At 35.2% G+C, this 20583-nt stretch overlaps 1 protein-coding gene across 2 annotated transcripts in view; it reads right to left on the reverse strand.

Moving 5' to 3' along the window:
- Positions 1-20583, reverse strand: part of SNX25 (sorting nexin 25) — a 264009-nt gene that overhangs the window by 209841 nt on the left and 33585 nt on the right. For both annotated transcript variants that reach the window (XM_074228855.1, XM_074228856.1), the window contains exon 2: positions 11644-11728. In XM_074228855.1, coding sequence (XP_074084956.1) covers positions 11644-11728 — 85 coding nt within the window. The remainder of the gene's footprint in view (positions 1-11643; positions 11729-20583) is intronic.

Raw genomic sequence — 20583 nt, forward strand, 5'->3', positions numbered from 1 at the left:
AGTAAAATTAGAAGAAAAAACACATTGTCTACAATTAGGTAAGAACAACAAACTCCACAATTGTTTTGTTTTTTTTTTTTTTGCAAGGCAAATGAGGTTTAGTGCCCAAAGGCCACACAGCTAGGTAATTATTAAGTGTCTGAGGCCAGATTTGAACACAGGGACTCCTGACTCCAGGACTGGTGCTCTATCTACTGCACCACCTAGCTGCCCCCCCACAAAACTTTTGACTAGATTCCAAGTCAATAAATATTCATGAGTTTAAATTCAACCCCAGACATTTCCTTGTTATGTGACTCCCAGCAAATCAATTAACGCTATTTACCTCAGTTTCCTCATTTGTAAAATGAGTTGGAAATGGAAATAGGAAACCACTCTAGTATCATTGGAAAGATACACTCAAAAAGGGGCAAAAGATTTGCATACAACTCAACAACATCAATAGGGTCCCTTCCCCTTTTGGGAAAGGTAGTATAACAACAAGGCAGGTGGAATGGACATAGCATAATTGATGTTGGAGAAAACATACCACTAGATAGACTAGACCTGAAAAAGATATGGTGTCTGTAAAAGTAGCCCTAACTTGGTTATTAGGAAATAATGGTGATATAGAAACAAACAAAAAATCAATTAAAAATATGAAAGAAATTAGTCTAAATTTGATTAGTGCATAATTAATGTATCAAATGTACTAATATTTCCAGTCATTGAAAAACTTTTATCTGGAATATATCAAAATGAAAAAGAAAACCTTCTTCCCTTCCACCCAGATCCATAAAAATTCAACACATAAATCAGAAAAAGATTTGGTCTAAGAATATAATAGGAAAAAAAACTTTTAAAATGCTACCATAAAAACAAAGCAGGGTAAAGGCACCAAATCAAAACTAACAATATGAGCTGATTCAAAGGCTTTAAATGTTAAAGGTTTAAAAGTCCAATGTAAATAAAAGTTATCATCTGCTATCTAAAATGCACTGCATCTATGAGCGTCTCAGGACTGGAATAAAACCAAGCCAGAAGCATAGCCATGGGATAATATGAGATTTGCTTCAAAAAAACGTGCCCTGACCTAAATGGTATACTAGATGGCATGGGAGTAAAGTCTCTACTTTCATCCTAAAAGTAAAAGCATTATACCTCTTTTTTTTCTATTGGAGGAAAAAATAGTATTTCTAGACCTCTCTAATATTATCTCCACATTTACCCATACACACCCCTACACACCTACATACTTACACACACACACACACATATATATCCCTCATTATACCAAAAGATACATCTATTTGGTGTAGGGATACAGAAAGATATCTTTAACTGAAGAGAAAAATCTATTCACAAATTAGGTGAAAGAAAAGGAATTATCCTAGCAATTTCACACTACAGGTGTGAAATGGGTCATGTATTTTCAGCCATGACCAATATTTTGTTTTGATTTACTTGACCATACTTACTTGTTACAAGAGAGGGACTTACTTATTTTGGGGGGCAGGTTAGGATTTTGCAAGGCAAATGGCGTTAAGTGGCTTGCCCAAGACCACACAGCTAGGTCATCAAGTGTCTGAGTCTGGATTTGAACTCAGGTACTCCTGACTCCAGGGCCAGTATCCACTGTACCACCTAGCTGCCCCTAGGGACTTACTTATTATCAAGGAGGGATCTAGGGGGAAGGTAGATGGGAGTTGGGTAACAGCTGAGGTGTTTAAAAGTAATGGCACACTCCAATGCCAAAAACAAACATGGCAACAGACTCAAGCTTATATGGTCTTAGAAAAGTGGATTCCTGAGGGGACATCTGATTGGTTAATGAATTGCTTAATCTGACTGGTTAACAAATAATGAAAGAGAATGACTATTACAATGAGGGACTGGACCGAATCTAATGAATTTTGATTGATATTTACTTCTCAATTACCCAGCCTCTGGCAATCAATTTAAAGAATTTATCCCCATCCAAATCTGAGTGGAAGGTTGGGTGGGCTCTTCCCAAATTTGAAAAGAGTTAATTCAGTCTCATTATTAGTAATGTCCTTCAAGACATGAAACTTTGAAATGAATACTACAGAAAAAGGGGGAACTCTGGATCTCCCCAAATCACTGGTTATTAACAATCATTTCTCTCACAATAATGTAAAAAAAAGGAAAATGTAATAAAACTTTTTAAAAAGACTGAAATAATAGGCATTGCCTTCATTAAGGACTCAAGGAAATGTGGGAAAAGAGGAAAAGAGTTAATGGGAAAGGAAGGAAGGAAGAGGATTAACTGAAATACCATATAGGAAAAAACCTAACTGCTTTGCCCTGAAGCAGATTGAAGGATGAATTTCTCAAGATACCTGGATAAGGGTCAACCAGATCATTAGGGGTAAAGTTGTATAAACTACTTATGGGCAGCTAAATCCTGATTAGAAATAAATAATGAAACTCATTAAGTGCTCACAAACATTTGGTTTCAAACTATTTTAAGTTATAATTCTGCAAATTAGCAACTGTTTCCAGGCCCAAGGGAATAGGCAGTATGAATTCAAATAAGGGGATCACTTTAGGAGGGATTCATTATTTGTACAAATCAGGATGACTGAATTAACAAATCAACAAATATTTTATGAATACCCACTTCATCTAAGAAGCCGGGTTAGGTTCTCTAGGGGAATCATAATACTTTCATTTACAGGTACCATTCAGATAACTTTTATAACATAAAGCGGTTTTGCATATTATTTTTTCCCCTTCTTTCTTGTATTTCAATGCAACATTTGTCCATTTTGTTCACAGTTCTTACCATATGACTACTTTCCCCTCCTTTTCTGGTTATACATGTCTTTAATGATATTAGGTTACTTCTTCCACCTAAATTTTCACTGTTAATTTTCAACAATCACAGTCTTTCCATCATCCTTTGACTGGATGTTTGATTAAGGAGTTTTGGTTTCTATTTGCTCCTACAAAATGACACGTTCACCAACAAAACAAAAAAGTATATTTAATAAAGTGACTATAAAACAGGTAGAAATAATCAGTTTTATAGCAAAAATAACCAATAAGTCCCAATATAATGAAAAGAAGAGCAAAGCAGAGTCTCAATGGGCAAAATGTCCCAGGCAAAGCATCCTTTCCATGGGCAAAACTCCGAGGGGCTGGTCAATATTAGGGACTTTTAAGGGGTCCCAGACAAAGGTGGCACATGGCCAATAGGCTTATATAAGCTTTTTCTGGCACTTAACCAGGACATGTGCAGAGTACGTGCATGACCATGTTAAGAGTACGTACATGGGGTGGCTAGGTGGCTAGCACTGGCCTTGGAGTCAGGATTACCTGGGTTCAAATCTGGTCTCAGACACTTAATAATTACCTAGCTGTGTGGCCTTGGGCAAGCCACTTAACCCCATTTGCCTTGCAAAAGCCTTAAAAAAAAAAGAGTACCTGCATGACCTGGGAGGACTGGTGGCCAAGATTATGAAATTAATTAAAACTAATTAAACCTTGAACCTCTGGGCAGGTAGCCAACCCTCCCAAGATTCAACCTCCAGGAATGGCTAGTTCCTAAAGGGAGTATCTGGCACAACTAAATTCATGCAAAGGTGATGGGAGACCTTGGGTGGGGGAACCAGCATATGGCCTTGCCCAGGATCAGAATGGGTATGAATCCTTCACTGGATTATAAAGTTAATTCTTCTGAGACCCTAAAATACATGACTCACACGCATATAGTAATATCAGAATATTAAAAGAGAAAATATGGAACTCTAAAGAAGGGAACAACTTAGAATCATTTAGAGCACTGCTTTAAAATGATTCCTGTCTAATAAGAAAAAGTACATTTCATTTTTATGACAGTATTTGCTATTGCTCATGTCCAACTCTTTACTTGATGCAAACATTTGTAATATGGGGGCATGAGTCTTCTGAGTAATCAATTCTGTGTTACAAATGCTTCAGGATTAAGAAAAAGTCTTTTATTCCCTTTCATACTTAATCCTGAATCATTTTTTTCAAACATTTTTCTATATCACTGCTCCATGTACCCTGGGTTGTTTAAAGTCCTTAAATATTAAACTATTATATTAATATGGTTTTGAAAATTTTTCTAAAATTCTTTGCAGAATTTTTCTACTTTATTCTTCATAGAATATAAAAACTTGAAAATAAAATTTAAGTTGGTGTTAGTTCATTGATAATATCTAGTCTAAGCTTCTCAATTTACAAATAAAAAGACTAAGATCCAGAAACATTAAATAATTTGCCCAAGATTGTGTAGGTAAGAAATAGCAGAATCAAGATTTGCTCCTGACTCCAAAAGCAGATCACTTACCAGTGTTGAGACTTCAGAAAAACCCTAAAGACAAAGAAAAGTAAAGGAATAAGCTTCCAGATGTAAAACAGGAAAAAGAAAAACAAATTTAGAAAGGGTCCAAAGCCTTGAATACCTAAATTGAATATGAAGCGGAAAAGAAGAAAATAAGCTTACCTCTCAGACAAAGACTGCATTCATACCTTTGTCCCTTAAACACTCATTTAAATAAAACTCACAAAGGAGTATAGGAGGTAGAAATGACACATTTTAAAATGCATCACCCTAAAGCAATCAAGGATTACCCAGGGAAAGGGCTATTGAGCATAGAATTTTCAATTAGGGCAAACAAGGCTTTTTTTTTCCTATTTCCTGCACAGAGGTGATAAACAACCACAGTGCTGGGAGGTCTAAGAGTCAGAAGAAAGAAGCATCTCTAATTCAAGGAAAGATAGAGTTCTAGGGTTAAGATCTTAGTTACCTGCCAGAATTACCTACCCAACTTGCTAACATCAATGTGAAATGGAGTGAAGAAACCCAGAGAGGCATTAAATATTTTTATATACTCCAAGAATATATAAGCAAGGTGACCATATGATATTTTTTTGTATATTGGGACAAAAAATAAAAACAACTTGCTAATTCCTAAATGTGCCAATCTTTCATTTAACTGTGTCTTTTTTGTGCTGGTTTCATTTCAAATGAAAATTCCTCCTACCTATAAATTTGTCAATTATTGGACAAAGATGCATAAATATAGTATTGTTGCTGGGGAAAATGTTAAAAGTTCAGGTAGAAAATGAAAGAATTCATGTAAAAGATTGATCCAGAAGAAATTTTAAGGACAAAAAGGTTTATTTAAATATTGCTGTGCTTAGCAGAAGCTAAAGGAAAGGCAGGAAACTAAAGATTCCTAAGCAACCTAAGCTGCTATAAGAGGATGAACAGTAAGAAAAGATATAGGAGCAACATAAGTGACATAGGGGACAAAATGAGAAGATGAGCAATAAGGAAAAGTATAAGAGCAAGAGAGGTTTACATGGGGAATTATGGTGCCCAAGAGCAGGCGTTTTTTAAAGAGTACAGAAAGGAGAAGTAGGTGGGGTTGTGTATCTCAGAGAGCAGAGATAGGCTGATAAGGGAGAATAGCAGCATCAGTGAAGAGGCAAGGTACTGTACTAAAAGTTCATTTTCCACATCTTAATATCTTGAACAAAGATTTCTTTGTACTGGCAAAGGTTAGTTTTATTTAATTAATTAATTGGGGGTTTTTTGAAAGGGACAGCTAGGTGGCATAGAGCACAGAGGATGGGAATTTGAATCCAGCCTCAGACACTTGACTCTTACTAATTAGCTGTGTGACCTTGGGCAAGTCATTCAACTCTATCCTACATCCAGAGCCATCTCCAGTGTCCTCATCCATATCTGGCCATGAGATCCAGATGGCTCTAGAAGAGAAAGTGAGACTGGGCGACTTAGCACAGCTTCCCCTCACTCAAATTCAGTTCATATGCTTATCATGGTATCACCTCTTTGAAAATGAAGACCAAAGCATTATTATTATTAACTTGAACAATGGGATGGGAGTGAGGGAAGATTCAGGGTCAGTAAAGAGAGAACAGATTAATTATAAAACGTATTTCTTGGCCCAATATTTCCCCCTACTTCAGTATTAACAGTTAAATTAACTACAGTAGAATAGATCATAGCATTTTTGGCACCCTCTGTTCTTTTTTTTCCCCATCTCATTGCAAAGTTGAAAGAGCCACCAAGGACAAAGATTGACATAGAAAAAGAATTAATTATCTTTTGACCAATCTGTTAAGTTTCTCCATTCTTAACTAAGGCAATTTTTAGGCCATGCTTGCTAGACTTTGCATTTCCACTAATGTAGTTTTTGAAAAGCCTTATAAAGCACTGAAATAGTACTATTTTGGAGGTCTATGATATTCTCATACACACACATACACACACACACACATCCCTCAAATGAATGTGTCTTTCTTCAGTGACTATTTTTTGGTTTCCTATCTATTCCAATACTTTCTTACTTAATTACTATATAAGTAAATCTTTACCCTGCCCCCCCCCCCAAGGAAAAAGTGAATGCTGGACTCAAGATAAAAGGGCATCTAAACTAAACTAAACTTTAGTAAAAAAATAAAAATAACTTAAATAGATCTTTCCCTCCCTCCCCCTGAAAAGTCAATACAATATTTTATAAGATTTGAAATATTTTTTTAGGTTTTTTTTTTTTCAAGGCAGTGGGGTTAAGTGGCTTGCCCAAGGCCACACAGCTAGGTAATTATTAAGTGTCTGAGGCTGGATTTGAACTCAGGTACTCCTGGACTCCAGGGCTGGTGCTCTATCCACTGCGCCATCTAGCTGCCCCCAAGATTTGCAAATTTTTTGATAAGAATACATAGGAACAGAATACATATCTCAGGAGACTTTGCTATTTGTATCAGAAAGGAGAACATCTTAGAATCATTGACATTATGATTGATGGAAGAAACCTTCAAAGCTCTGTAGTCCAAAGGTGAAAACTGAACATCCCAGTAGACCCTCCCAAGTACAATTTTAACTATATTAAAATACAAAAGGAAAATATTTAACAAAATAAAATATAATTACATCTAAGTCAATATGCAGTCGGCACGAAGCTTTATATATGGATCGATGGCCCTTAATTCTTTTTCAGTTTGACACTTCTGATCTAGATGCTAACATTGGACCTAAAGTGAGGAAGATTTAAATCCACCCTCAGACACTCCCTAGACAAGTCACTTAACCTCTGTCTACTTAAGTTATCTCATTTGCAAAATGGGGATAATAATAATAATAATATTTACCTCCCAAGGCTGTTGTAATATTTTTAAAGCTATATAAATACTATTATTAATTTCAAACTGTAATGCACTGTAGGAACATAAGGGCACTTAAGAAAATGTTCTGAAGGGCTCTAAGGCATATCAGAAATATAGTTTCCTCTCCTCCCAATTCCCTCCAACCCAGAAGAACATGGAGGGGGAGAAAAGGGAACTATAATTTCTAAGATGCTTGCCCAGGTAGTCACTAACCAGGAATTATAGGAGGATTACCAAACAAAAATTATCTCTGTTGTTGAATCAATCAAGGAAACTTATGATCTTGACATATAAATAAAAGATTTTTTGGAAAGTTATTTTTTGGGAAGTTATATTTTTCTAGATGAATTCCAATAATTTTTCAAAATAGTTAATCAACAATAAGATCACTGAGATCTTCTATTCTCTGTACCTTCTAATGTGAATGAAAATATGATCAATTTTAAGTGAGGCTCAAATGCCTTTTCCATTCTTATATTTTCATCAAGAATGCCTTAATTTGAGCATAGAATGGTTATTAGTATAGAAAATTAATTAGTACAGATAAGAAAATAGGCATATGAGTAAGGAACTATTTATGTTTTCTTAGTCAACCATTTTCAAATGTAATACTGTTCCAAGTTTCTTCTAGTTATAAAATATCCTCCCTGCTTTCAGATTTCTTGAGAATATATTATTCAAAATCCTTAAATTACGTAACACACCTCCCTCTACCTCCTCTGTGCATACTTAGTCTTGTCCTGTTGTTTTTTCCTAGAGTAATTCTTTTCAATGAGAATAAATACTTACTAAATATCTAAGTTACAAGGTTCAGGTAATCAAAAAGGTACCATCTAAAAGAATCCACTTGCCCTACCCAGAGTTCTAATCCAGGTCTAAAACTGTCAAGTAATCTGAATACTTTAATATCAAAAGTAAACTCTGAATATTCTAACCAAGTCTTCCAAGAGAATCAATGATTGTTTGGGAAAAACAAGCCCTGACACATGATTCAATATCATAGGCACAAATAGTACAATTATTCCAATTCAACAAAAACCATTCTCAAATAATCAGCAAGAATTCCTTCGATCCTTTCATCATATCATTGAATTAACATAGACTAATTTAGGGATACCCCATGAGGCCTAAGTCTCAGGTCTTCAACATTTAGGTTTCCTTAGAGGGCTACAGCATCTATTAAAAAGATATTATCAGGATCCCTGTTATAATGAATTACAGAAATCTTGACAAAATAGTTTATATATATATATATATATACATACATATACATATATATACATATACATATATATATATATATATATATATATACACATAGTTGAGCTTTTTTTTAGCTTTAAGCTGAGTAGCTTAAAACAATACTAAGACTTTTTGGAGATCCTTTATAATTATCCCAAGACAACAAAAGTCATTTCAAACCAAATGAATGTCAGCATTAAGAATAAAGAACAAAATAATCAAACTTAAAGTCTATTAGATTGATTTCTAGATCATCAAGATATTTGTGAGAAACTGACAAAAAACCAATTAACATTCAAAATGATTCTAAAAGGATAAAATTTACAAAGTGAAGACATTTTAAAATTCACTTAAGATTACATTTGAATATTTGTTGAGTAAAAAAAGGAATCGCTATAACCTAAAATAAAAAAATACTATAACTTAAAATAAAAAAAGAGACCAAGTTTGCAGAGAAGAAGACCTGGGGTTCAGTTTTGGACACAGGCTCATTACTAAACTTCACAGTGGTCCCAAACAGTTCTCGATATCAATGGAGAAAAAAATTTCAAAATGATGAAATAACAGAGATGAAATCATATATCTAGACATAAATTAACAAGCAACTAGTCAAATTAATATTAGAGAGAAGATCTTCTGTTAGAAGGTCCAATAAAACTACAATATTTGCTCCTCTTCTTTTATCATCTAATGTCTCTTTTATAGAAATGGAAGTGTGGAAGGTTCTTGGGAATCTATATTAGGCAGAAACAGAATGTTTGCTATGAGTGGAGGAGGTTATTGAGTTTTCGCCAACAAAAATATGAGTAGATACACAAACATCTCATGACTCTAAAAATTCAATTACTCAAATCTTTCACATTTTAAAATGATAATTCATTAATAACCCTAACATCTTAAAAGTATAAACTACTTATCCCATTGGAAATGTTTGCTTAAGAGTATCTTGGAATCTTAATAATTCTGGTTACTTGTACAGAAAAAATAGCTATATTATTTTCTTCAATATCTCTTACAATACTATTTTGATACTCTATCAAGTTAACTCTATCAGTTAAGATTTAAAAAAATAAATCCTATGTAAAGATTACTTGAAATCCATTTCAAAAAACAATAGCTTGGTATAGTGATAAATGCCTGCATACTCTGCTGAAAAAGGAGACTGAAGCTGCTAAGTGACTTGAGCTGTGGAGTTCTGAGCTAGGGTAGGGGATAAAATGCTATATCTGGTATCAAGATGGTGAAACCTCTAGGAGCAGAGGACCATCTATGGAGGGAAAAAAAAGTGCTGATCAAATCATTCCTGATGAGCAGCTATTAGAGCAATGAAAGAGAAAGTTCCCTTTTAAAACAACATGCTCTAAATGGGAAAGGGGGAGACCAGCAAGGAAAACTACAAAAGCCAACTTATTTCAGTTGTGTTCAATGCTTTTGGTCCTATCCAGTGCAAAAATTAAAGTCATGCTTGACTGTTTCTTTTCAATTGAATTCAATCATGACAGCCTTACAGTGTTAGCTTTTTTGTATACTGCTGACCTAAAAATGAAATGCCAGTTTTAGGAGAAATAAACAGAACTTTAAAAAAAGTTAGGTAACAGTATTCTGAATGTGTAATTCAATAGAATGTCCTAGTTGACAAGTTTTAGAAAAGTGGATTATATAAAAAATTCACATATAACTTTACCCACTATTTTAAATTTCCAAATACTTTTTTAAAAATCTCTTTCAAAACAAATATGTGGACTTTAATAATATTTCTAATTCTTTTTTATTTTGTTATATTAAACTAAATATATTTTCACCTCTTAATCTCCAACTTTATTGACTATAACATTATATGGTATAAATGTTCCCCTTTAATAACAAACTATATAACTCCAATATTTCCTAGAGGAGTATGTCAATACCACTAAAATGTGAAGTAAATATTTTATGATCAGATACTCAAGACTGCACAAAATAGACCTAAGCATAGTTCTCATATAAAGGTTATAAATGGTCATTAATTCTACAGTTTTATTTATAATAAGAATAAAGGAAAAGAAATTACTTTGGGGATAAGATTTAAAAAGAAAAAAATGATCCAAGTTGACTGACTTTTGCCTTAACAAACACAAATCTTAGCTTGTTGCTCTAGGTGCCAATCTTTAAACTGGTACATGCTCAAATTAAGAGAAGATGAATGAGGGGATTTTTAAATATGAAAGTAGTAAAAAAAATCCATCACTTGAGTTACATAACAATTTAAATACTTAGTTAAATTAACTTTCAAGATATTAGAAAACAATAGGTGAGATACAATCTCTTATTTTAAATAAGATCCTACAATCATTGAGGCAAGCAGGAGAGAAGGGTTGAGATTATAGGACCATAGTTCAATTCCAATCCCTTTATCTCACAGCAAAGGAAAGGAAGGCCTAGAGAGGTTCAGGCACTTTCCCAAAGTAACAGAAGCCCAGTGTCAGAAGACCTGAACAACCTAGTCAGCATTCTTTCCCTGTACAAAGCTGTTTCCTTGACTTGCCCCCAAAATGCATCAATATATGTTCAAAAAATGTAAAGACTATGTTCAAAAGGTGAGTTGTGGAATAACTGAAGGATGACTATAAGCAGGATCACCCCAGGAAACAAGAAAAAACAGTCAAAAGGAAATCAATGCCTCTAGAAAGCTTGGTATGATACCCAACTAAACTAGGTCATGCCAAGAGCATTTACAGATGAAACTGAAAGACAACAAGCAGATATCAAATGTAATGGATTTGCCAGAAGAACTTCTATGGCAATCAGATAGATAGATATAGATATAGATATGTATATTTAAGTTCCGCCAAAGAGAGAGATTTTGATATATGTATGCTCTGAAATCACCAAGAAAGGTACAGTCATGCAATTTTTTTTAAACAACCACATGAAGAGCATCTGAACAGTAAATTATGATAATTCATGGAGTGGAAAAATCTCTGGATTTATTTTCTCATTATTCAACAGAATGCTCACCTCACACTTCTAAACATGATTCTGCCATTATTAATTCAAGAATTTGGCCTTGCATAGGAATTATCATTGAAAAGCAATGTTTCTTGTGGAAAATGGACACGAATGTTCCCTCCATCTTATTTGAATTTCAGAATATAATGACCTGCTTTAAACATGTATGTATTTGAAAGGATAGAATCTATCTACCATATAGATATCTATCTACCCATAAATATATATCTAGAATCTATATAAAACCCTTACCTTCTTTCAGAGCTTTATCCATATTATGAGAAATCACTACCCTTCTGGACTGGATAGACTCATGTGAATTTCCAGATAAAGGACTCTGAAATATAAAGAGGGTATATGTTAATGGAGGAATAAATTACAATATGAAAAACACCATTGATTTCAAATCCAATGAGAAGACTTGAGGAGCGGCTAGGTGGCACAGTGGATAGAGCACTGGCCCTGGAGTCAGGAGTGCCTGAGTTCAAATCCAGCTTCAGACACTTAATGATGACATAGCTGTGTGGCCTTGGACAAGCCACTTAACCCCATTGCCTTGCAAAAAAAACCAAACCAAACCAAAAAAACCCCAAAACTTGAAGGGACAGCACTGTATGCTAGAATTGGTGGGGGGCCTGGAAAGAAGCTAGAGATCCCAACTTTCCTATAGCAATTATTAGCTAGGAGTCCAGAGACAAGTCACAGTCTTCTATAGCCTCCATTTCCTTGTTTATTAAGTGAGGACAATAATATCTGTAGTGCTTACTCCCAAGGATTGTTTTTATTCCAGGAAATGAGATCATGTATATAAAGTATTCCAAAGAGCCTGAGTTAAGATAATATCTTTATCTGTGGCCAAAAGTAAGGAGATAAAGATCAGTGGCTCAAAGAAAAATCTGACTAGAGGTGTGATTACTCTGGGAGAGGAGTTCTATTCATTTTCAATGAAGGGAGAGTAGGAGAAAGGGGAACCCATGAGGTGTGACAGATCTGGGAGATCAAGGGACAATTGCAAGGCCAGGCATGGAGGCAGTGGGGGCAGGGAGAGGCAGGAAGGGAAGGGAAGGAAGAAAAGAAAGAAGGAGAGGGGAAAGAGAGGAGACAGAAACAGAGACAGACAAAAAAAAAAAATACAAGCAAGGGGAGTTGGGAGGCCAGGGGAATGTGATCAAGAAAGGCTTCATGAACACAGATGATGATGCTTGCACTTTGATATTCTATGATTCCATCCTATAAGGAAAATCAATGACAATCTTGTTCAATCCTTTGGTACTATTTTAAATAAGGAAACTAAGACTAAATGAAGGAAAATGAATAAAAGGCTATGTCTCTAAATAAAGAAACAGGAAGCAGTTTTTTAAGATTTGAGACCACTGAAATTGTATGTTCCAGGCAGCAGCCTACTCAATTCAATTCAAATCAATCAGCATTTATCACACGCCTTGCATCAGTACTGAGAATACAAAGCTGAGACCTGTCCAACTTATGATTGGGATTTTCTGGTCCTCCCTTCCCTGGGTACTCATGGAATGATTCTCACCAGAAGTTCATATAATATTAAACTAACCTTTAACTAATGAGGTTTATTTTAAGCAACAGAAAGAACTGATTTTTTTTAATCTGTCAGGCAAAGGAAAGTACAAAGTACCAGGCAATGGAAGGAATGTGTAAGAGCCAATCAGACAAGAGGCAGCTAAAAAAGAGATTCAAAAGCCCTTATGATTTTATACTTTAAGATGCTCTGGGTCCGTGATTAATCTCTTTGAGAGTCCACTTAACAATGAAGGGAAATACTTTGTATACTTTGCAAAGCAGTTTACTGAAAATAGGGAGGTACAATCCTAGAATAATGGCAGTTGATATTTATATGTTTTTTGAGCATCTGCAAAGTGCTTTTCATATATTATTTCATTTGATCTCCCAATGACTTAAAGAAATAAACATTTAATTTTTTTTCAGTCGATTTGCCTTCCCTTCCTGCTACCCCAATCACTCTTCCAATTATAAACAAGGTTTCCAACACTGACCATGTCCAAAAAAATATTTGGAGTCTTTCTTTCCCCCCATGAGGAAGTAGACAGAAAGTCCCATCATTATACCATATAAGAAAGAATTTTCAAAGATTTAGGCAAAATTTCACTTCACAGCAGTTTGGGCCAGCCTTAAGAACCATCAGAACTAAAAGCAGCAGAAGTCACCTACCATCCTTTTTTTTTTAAGTTTTTGCTAGACAATGGGGTTAAGTGGCTTGCCCAAGGCCACACAGCTAGGTAATTATTAAGTGTCTGAGACTGGATCTGAACTCAGGTACTCCTGACTCCAGGGCTGGTACTCTATCCATTGTGCCACCTAGCTGCCCCTACCATCCTTTTTCTACAAAAATTTTCCTCCTCTTCTAGATTACTAGGTTTATTTTTCCCCATTTGATCCACTCCAAGTAGTGACTCAACAAGAGGAAACTCTCCATGGAATTGACTATGACTCTAGCAAGGAAGGTTGGAGTAAGCAGGACCACGGACATTAGTACTGGTTGTAGTAGGGTAGGGCTAGAAGTAAGAAGATTATAGGTCATATGTCAAAGGATTAGCTGGCATACAGAAGCAAGCAGGTAGAAACCAGAGAGAGAAGACATGTTCAAAGTAAAGAAATATGATATGATAATGAATAACATAGGAGTATCAGAATCCATAAGGCAAGACAATAGAGCATGATCTAGCACATAGTATAAGCCTGACAAAGGCTAACTGACTTGACTGACTAATAACAAAATCGAATGATGACAAGAAAGGTGTGGAATTAAGGACCAGACTTGTGTTTTCACTGATCTAAGGAACTTCCAGATGAGGAATCATCTCACCCCCCAATAATGCAGGTCAGCACCTTCTGCAATTTATAATCTTAGGGAGTTGCCTAGACTAGGGCACTTTGGCTAGGCAAAATTGTGTCTCCAATTTTTGGATGACATCATCCATTGCCAAAATTAATCTTCTGCATCAGATTCAACTGTGGACAGCTCCTCACTGCTTACAGCATTTCCTGCTTTGAAAACAATTTAAGTTTATATGACAGCAGATTCTGGAAACTGTTCTCTCCCAAATCAATGTTGTATAGAAAGTCTGTTCACCCAAACTTCCTAACTTTATGCCCATACCTAGAACTGTTGGAACAAATCTGGAGGAATAAGACAATTGCCAGTTCCAGACTGTCATCCAGGAAAATTCAGTTAAAAATGGTAACATATGCAATTAATCCATTACTATTTATTAAATATCTATTTGGGCTATATTAAGCTCCTAACAACACTGTAAGTACTACAGGTACTATTAACCCCATTTTACAGATGATGAAACTGAGCTTGTGAGAGATGAAACGATACTAAAACAAAAGAAAAAATATTTCCCAAATTCAAGGAATTTTATTGTAAGGGGAGGGACAATATGTATATATGAAAGCATATATAAGATGCATGCAAAGTACACACAAGGTAAACTAAGGCAGGAAGCCTAGCATTAGAAGAAGCAGGAAAAGTCAGAAGACCATGGTACTTAGACCTTATCCTTACTTCCCATCAATATTTCACAGATAACCAAATATTACTGTGGGGTTTCCCCAGTGATCATAAAGAACTAATAAGAATCATGAGATTTAGGGTTAAAAGAGACCTTAAAGAATAGTACAAATGCTTCATTTTATTCATTTTTAAAGTGACTTGCCCAAGATCATATAGTAGTAACAGCAGGAATTCAGACCCAGGTCTTCATTTTCAGACCAGCTGTCTGCCAAGATTAAAAACAAAACAAAACAGCAACAACAAAAAAATCCTTTTCATCTTCTAGTCTCTAAAATGTTCTCCAGTCATATATCTGTGAAGCTGCTGCTCCACTGTCAATAAATGTCCTTTCTGGGTACAATCATCTTGTACTTTATCTTTGGGCATTGATAGAAACTTGGATCATTCCAGAAGATAGATCATCCCTGACCATTCTCCTCAGTGTAGGTACCTCACTTATCTACCTGACCCACTGAATACACTGAATCAGGAGGAGAAATGTTCCTACTCTCTGCTTCTCAATCTCACTTACCTCTATCACCATCAGTCTTTTGATTTTTCTTGAAGCCTCCCTGTTCCATCTCCTATATCATCTTGTTCAGATATCTACTGTAGTCAACTTCCATCTACTGGACCTAGTTCTGAACCACACAGAGGTTAGACATTGCTCTTTCTCAAGGATCTCAGAACCTGGCTTATGAACTTTATTTTTAAAGGTTTTTTTTCAATTAACAAGTGTTTATTTTCTTTCCCTCCCTCTCTATTCCCCTCCTACTGGGGGGGGGGGAATGGAACTCTTGTAACAAATATACAATAGCCAAACAAAAGAAATTACAATGTTGACCACATATAAAAAATGTGTCTCATTCTCCATATTTTGAGCATAACCTCTATATCAGGAAGTGGGTAGCATTCTTATCACTTTTCTGGAATGACAGATTATCATTGCATGATATAAAATGAAATAAAAATGTTACTGTATAAACTATTTTTGTTCTATTCACTTCATCTATATAATTCATATAAATCTCAGAATCCTCTAAAAACATCCCTTGCACTCATTTCTTACGGCACAGTAGTATCCCATTACATCAATATACCATAATTTATTTGTTCTCTTTGCTATAATCCCCATCCCCTACTTGAAGACTTAAATAGTCACGTGGATATTGCCTGAAACATCTTAAGACTCCCAAACTCACCAATCTCAACACCCATGACTGACATCTTATTTTTACTCTCCCATACTCATAGAGATGATTATGACTATTGAGTGGAAGTTGAAAAGTTATATAACTGTGTTAACTAGTTCCACAATAACTTCATGTTCTTTACTAGAATTGATCATAGAAAATTTTTTTTATTCTTCCCTGATTGAATCATTTCTTCTTCACCCCCTTCAGTAACTTTTCTACAACTTCTCTTCTCTCCTCAAGTATCTGATGACCTTATCATATAACCTCTACCCTTTTATCTTAATTTAAAAAAAAATGAGTTCCCTTATCTTTCTTCTCCTTAAACCTCTAGTTTATTTTTACCTCTTCTCTCTTCCTTTGATCTAGCTTGTGAGGAAGAAATGGGTTCTCTTTATTATGGCTTGATTCCTATTCCATCTGGTTCCAACAATCGTTCTCTCCCTCTTTCACCTTCAACCTCCCCTTTTCTACTACTACCTATCTCTTGCCTGAATTATTGTTAAAGTGGCTGTATTCAGCCTCTCCTCTCCAATTAACCAGTATAATTAAAATTTCTCAAGCAGTCTCAAGAAGCTTCACTTGAGTCCTATGATATCTAAGATAAAATAAATAAAAACTGCTATGCTTGGATTTAAAGAACTCTCAAAGCCCCTTTCAACCTCTTTCATCTCTCCACTACTCCCCACTCAGTCAGTGTTCCAAATAACCTTGCCCTCCATGTTCATCCAACTTTTATCTCTGTGCTTTTGCAAAGGCTAGAGCCTTGTTAGGTCTACTTCTCCAGTTTTTAATGGTTGCCTTCACATCCCCCTTCATTAAAATAATATGTATTTGTTGCCTCCCCCATTAAAAAGTAGGAATTGTTTCATTCATCCTATATGTATCCACAGTCTAGAAAAGTTGCCTGACCCAAAAAAGATACTTAATAAATACTTGATCACTGCTTGATTACTTTGTAAATATTATATATCCACTTATCTGTGTAACACGTCATTTCCTACTCTAAATTAAAACTCCTTGAGAGCAGGTTATATTTGTCTTCCCAATACTAATAACAGTATCTGTCTGACATTGTAGCAGGCAATGTATTCTTTTTTTTAATAGTTTTTACAAGGCAATGGGGTTAAGTGGCTTGCCCAAGACCACACAGCTAGGTAATTATTAAGTGTCTGAGGTGGAATTTGAACTCAGGTACTCCAGGGCCGGTGCTCCATCCATTGGGCCACCTAGCCACCCCGTAGGCAATTTGTTCTTGAAGGAATTCATAATTAGTAAGTACTTGCTGAATTAAACTTCTCTATTTCTATTGGACACAGGTACTACATCCTTCTAATCTGTCAGGTTCATAACTTCAGTCATGTTTTGTTCTCTTTCTGTCCACCCTCCATATCCTAGTACAAGGTCACACAGAACTTTCCAACAACTTGATCTGACAGATTAGGAAACTAAGGCCTGGAGAGTTAAAGTAACACCCCTCCTCAAAATTACACAATCAATTAATTATATAATATATTGTATATAAATAAACATAAATGTAACATATATTTTAACTAATTAAATACATTTTTATTAAATACATATTTATATCATAAATATATGTAATAAATGATCAAAATATAACAAAATAATTAGAATTAACTTAAGTAATTTAAATAAAAAATGAGGGGTGGCTAGGTGGCGTAGTGGATAAAGCACCAGGTCAGGAGTACCTGGGTTCAAATCCAGTCTCAGACACTTAATAATTACCTAGCTGTGGCCTTGGGCAAGCCACTTAACCCCATTTGCCTTGCCAAAAAACTAAAAAAAAATACAAAATAAAAAATAAAAAATGAAAGAAAAATAATGAATCACAATAATTAATCATTAAGTAAATTAAGTAAATGACATAAATAGAGTTTGAAACCAGGTCTCCTTTCTTTCCCTATACCACACCATGCTAGCTTTGAAGAACTAGGTCAACTTGAGGAGAAGCAGAAAGATCCAGAATGATGGAGGAGGGATGGAATTCAGGAAGGCATTGTTTCAGAGAACAGCCTCACTTCACTATATGGAGGGTCACTCCAAGCCTCCAAGACAGACCTTTTGAGAGTAATTGCAAGACTTTCCATTCATCAATGTAAAATTCCTCTTTTCAGTCCCAAGTTCTAACCTGCTCAGATAGTTTTGTATTTATTGTCAATATTTGTTTGTTATCAATATTTCATTTTAAAAGAACCTGTGACACTGAAGAAAAATTCTATTTATTTTATTTTATTTCTTATTTATTAAAGGCAGTGGGGTTAAGTGACTTGCCCAAGGTCACAAAGCTAGGCAATTGTTAAGCATCTGAGGCTGTTTTTGAACTCAAGGTCTCCTGACTTCAGAGCCAGTGTTCTATCAATTTTGCCACCTAGTAGCCATGAAAAAAAAATCCTATAGAGAATTTTGGCATAGAAGCTAAATGGAAACTTGTAGGGAGGAGAAAAGATATTTCACCTTGCCTCCTGACATTCCAAATATAGAACAAAACCTAAAAGTCTCCCACCACCCCCAACCTCAGCATCTATCACTTATCAAGAAAAGCTGATGCTTTATGTTCTGCTCCTAAATAATATCAGCCTAGAATCTAATCCAATATCAAATTAAGATCCACTTTGTTTGCCTAATAGCTACCTAAAGGCATCTTCTCCTGGGGAGGCAATATCCAAAGAAAATGTATGCGTAAGATCTGAGTACTTTGACTCCATTAGCAACCAGGCAACCAGGAACTACCTGGAACCCAGCCCACATCCACATGTGGCACTCATCGTTCAGTATGTCTCAGTCTGATATTGCTAACTGTGTTATTTCTTATGAGTTACAGGTCAATCAATTCAAAGCAGGGATTGCCTTCTCTTTTATAGTGAAGTTCATTTTTACATGAACTATCCTATCTGGTTATCACAATTCATATGCAAATCATAAGTAAAAATTATTTCCCTGACATAAAAAAATAAAATAGGCACAGAATATTTTTCTTTAAATGAATGCTAATCCTTTGAGTCTATATCACATGACTTATTATTTCAAAATACTGTCAACATCTAAACATCTACCAGGGACATAAGACAAACACAAAAAAGCAACAGTATGGAGTAGATTCAAAAGATTTGAGCTGAAATTTTGGCTTTTCAAGACAATTCAATAAGCATATATTAAACTCCTATGATGTGCCAGATACTATGCTAAACACTGCCTTCAAGGAGCCTACAATCTACTTACTATACATGTGATGTTAGCCAAAACTCTAGAATAGAATTTCTTCATATGTGAAATAAGGAGGCTGGATTAGATGATCTAGATCCCTTCTTACTCTGCTACCTTATAGTTCTTAATGTGTCCCTTTAAACTATGATCCTGAGCAAATTAACTAAACAACAAAAAATAAGTGAAGGTCAGGGATCTTTGAGGTCATCGACTCCAACCTCCCACTGAATCAACTGAACCATCTAAACAATGTTCTTGACAAGTCATCCAGCCTTTGCTTGAAAACTTCCAGTCATAGGAATCATTCTAAATAATGAAAAGTCATCTTTATAATAAGTCAAGACATTCCTCTCTACAACTTTCAACCGTAAGTCCTGGTTTTAAAACACATAGGTCATCCATATGTCACCATCTTTCAGACATAGACAACCATCATAGCCTTCTATATTTTCTGTTCTACAAGCTAAACACTCATTTCTTTCAATGAATCCTCATCTGACACAAAGTAATTGAGTAATGATAGCAGGAAAAAAATGTTAATAATTTAACAGCCAGGGACAGCATGAAAATTGTCACAAAGAACAAGAATCTAAACTAATGCTCTTTCCATATTGAGACTAAGTCTTAAGAAATCACTATTTCCCAAGGATGAGCAAGACAATTCTGAAAGTTATATGCTAAATTTATTATTTGATAATGTTTTGCCCTTCATTTTCAAAGAAGACCATGACATCAGGGAGATGATACCATGACAAGCATGAGAATTGGATCTGAGTGAGGAGGGAGCTGTGTTAAGCCACCAGACTCACTTTCTCCTCCAGAGCCATCTGGGTTCAGTGGCCAGATATGAATCAGGAGGACTGGAGATGGTTCCAGGATGTGAAACAATCAAGGTTAAGTGACTTGCCCAAGGTCACATGACAAGTAAGTGGCAAGTGTATGAGGCTGGATTTGAACTCCTGTCCTCCTGAATCCAAGGTCAGTACTCTATTCACTGCACCACCTAGCTGCCCTAAATTTGTTATATACTAGAAGAGAAAAGCAAGCAATAAGTAAGGGATTTGTAATTCTGTTCTCTATATATGGAAAATGTTCATGTTTAGGTGCTTCTTAAAATAGGAATAAAAAAATAATAATTTTATAATGTTTGGTAACTCAAAAGTAAAAATTTATTTTAAAAATGTCACTGTGGAGGTAAGATTTCTGGACCAAGATGGTGGA

Source organism: Macrotis lagotis, chromosome 3 (assembly GCF_037893015.1).
Source record: "Macrotis lagotis isolate mMagLag1 chromosome 3, bilby.v1.9.chrom.fasta, whole genome shotgun sequence".
Classification (NCBI taxonomy): Eukaryota; Metazoa; Chordata; class Mammalia; order Peramelemorphia; family Peramelidae; genus Macrotis; species Macrotis lagotis.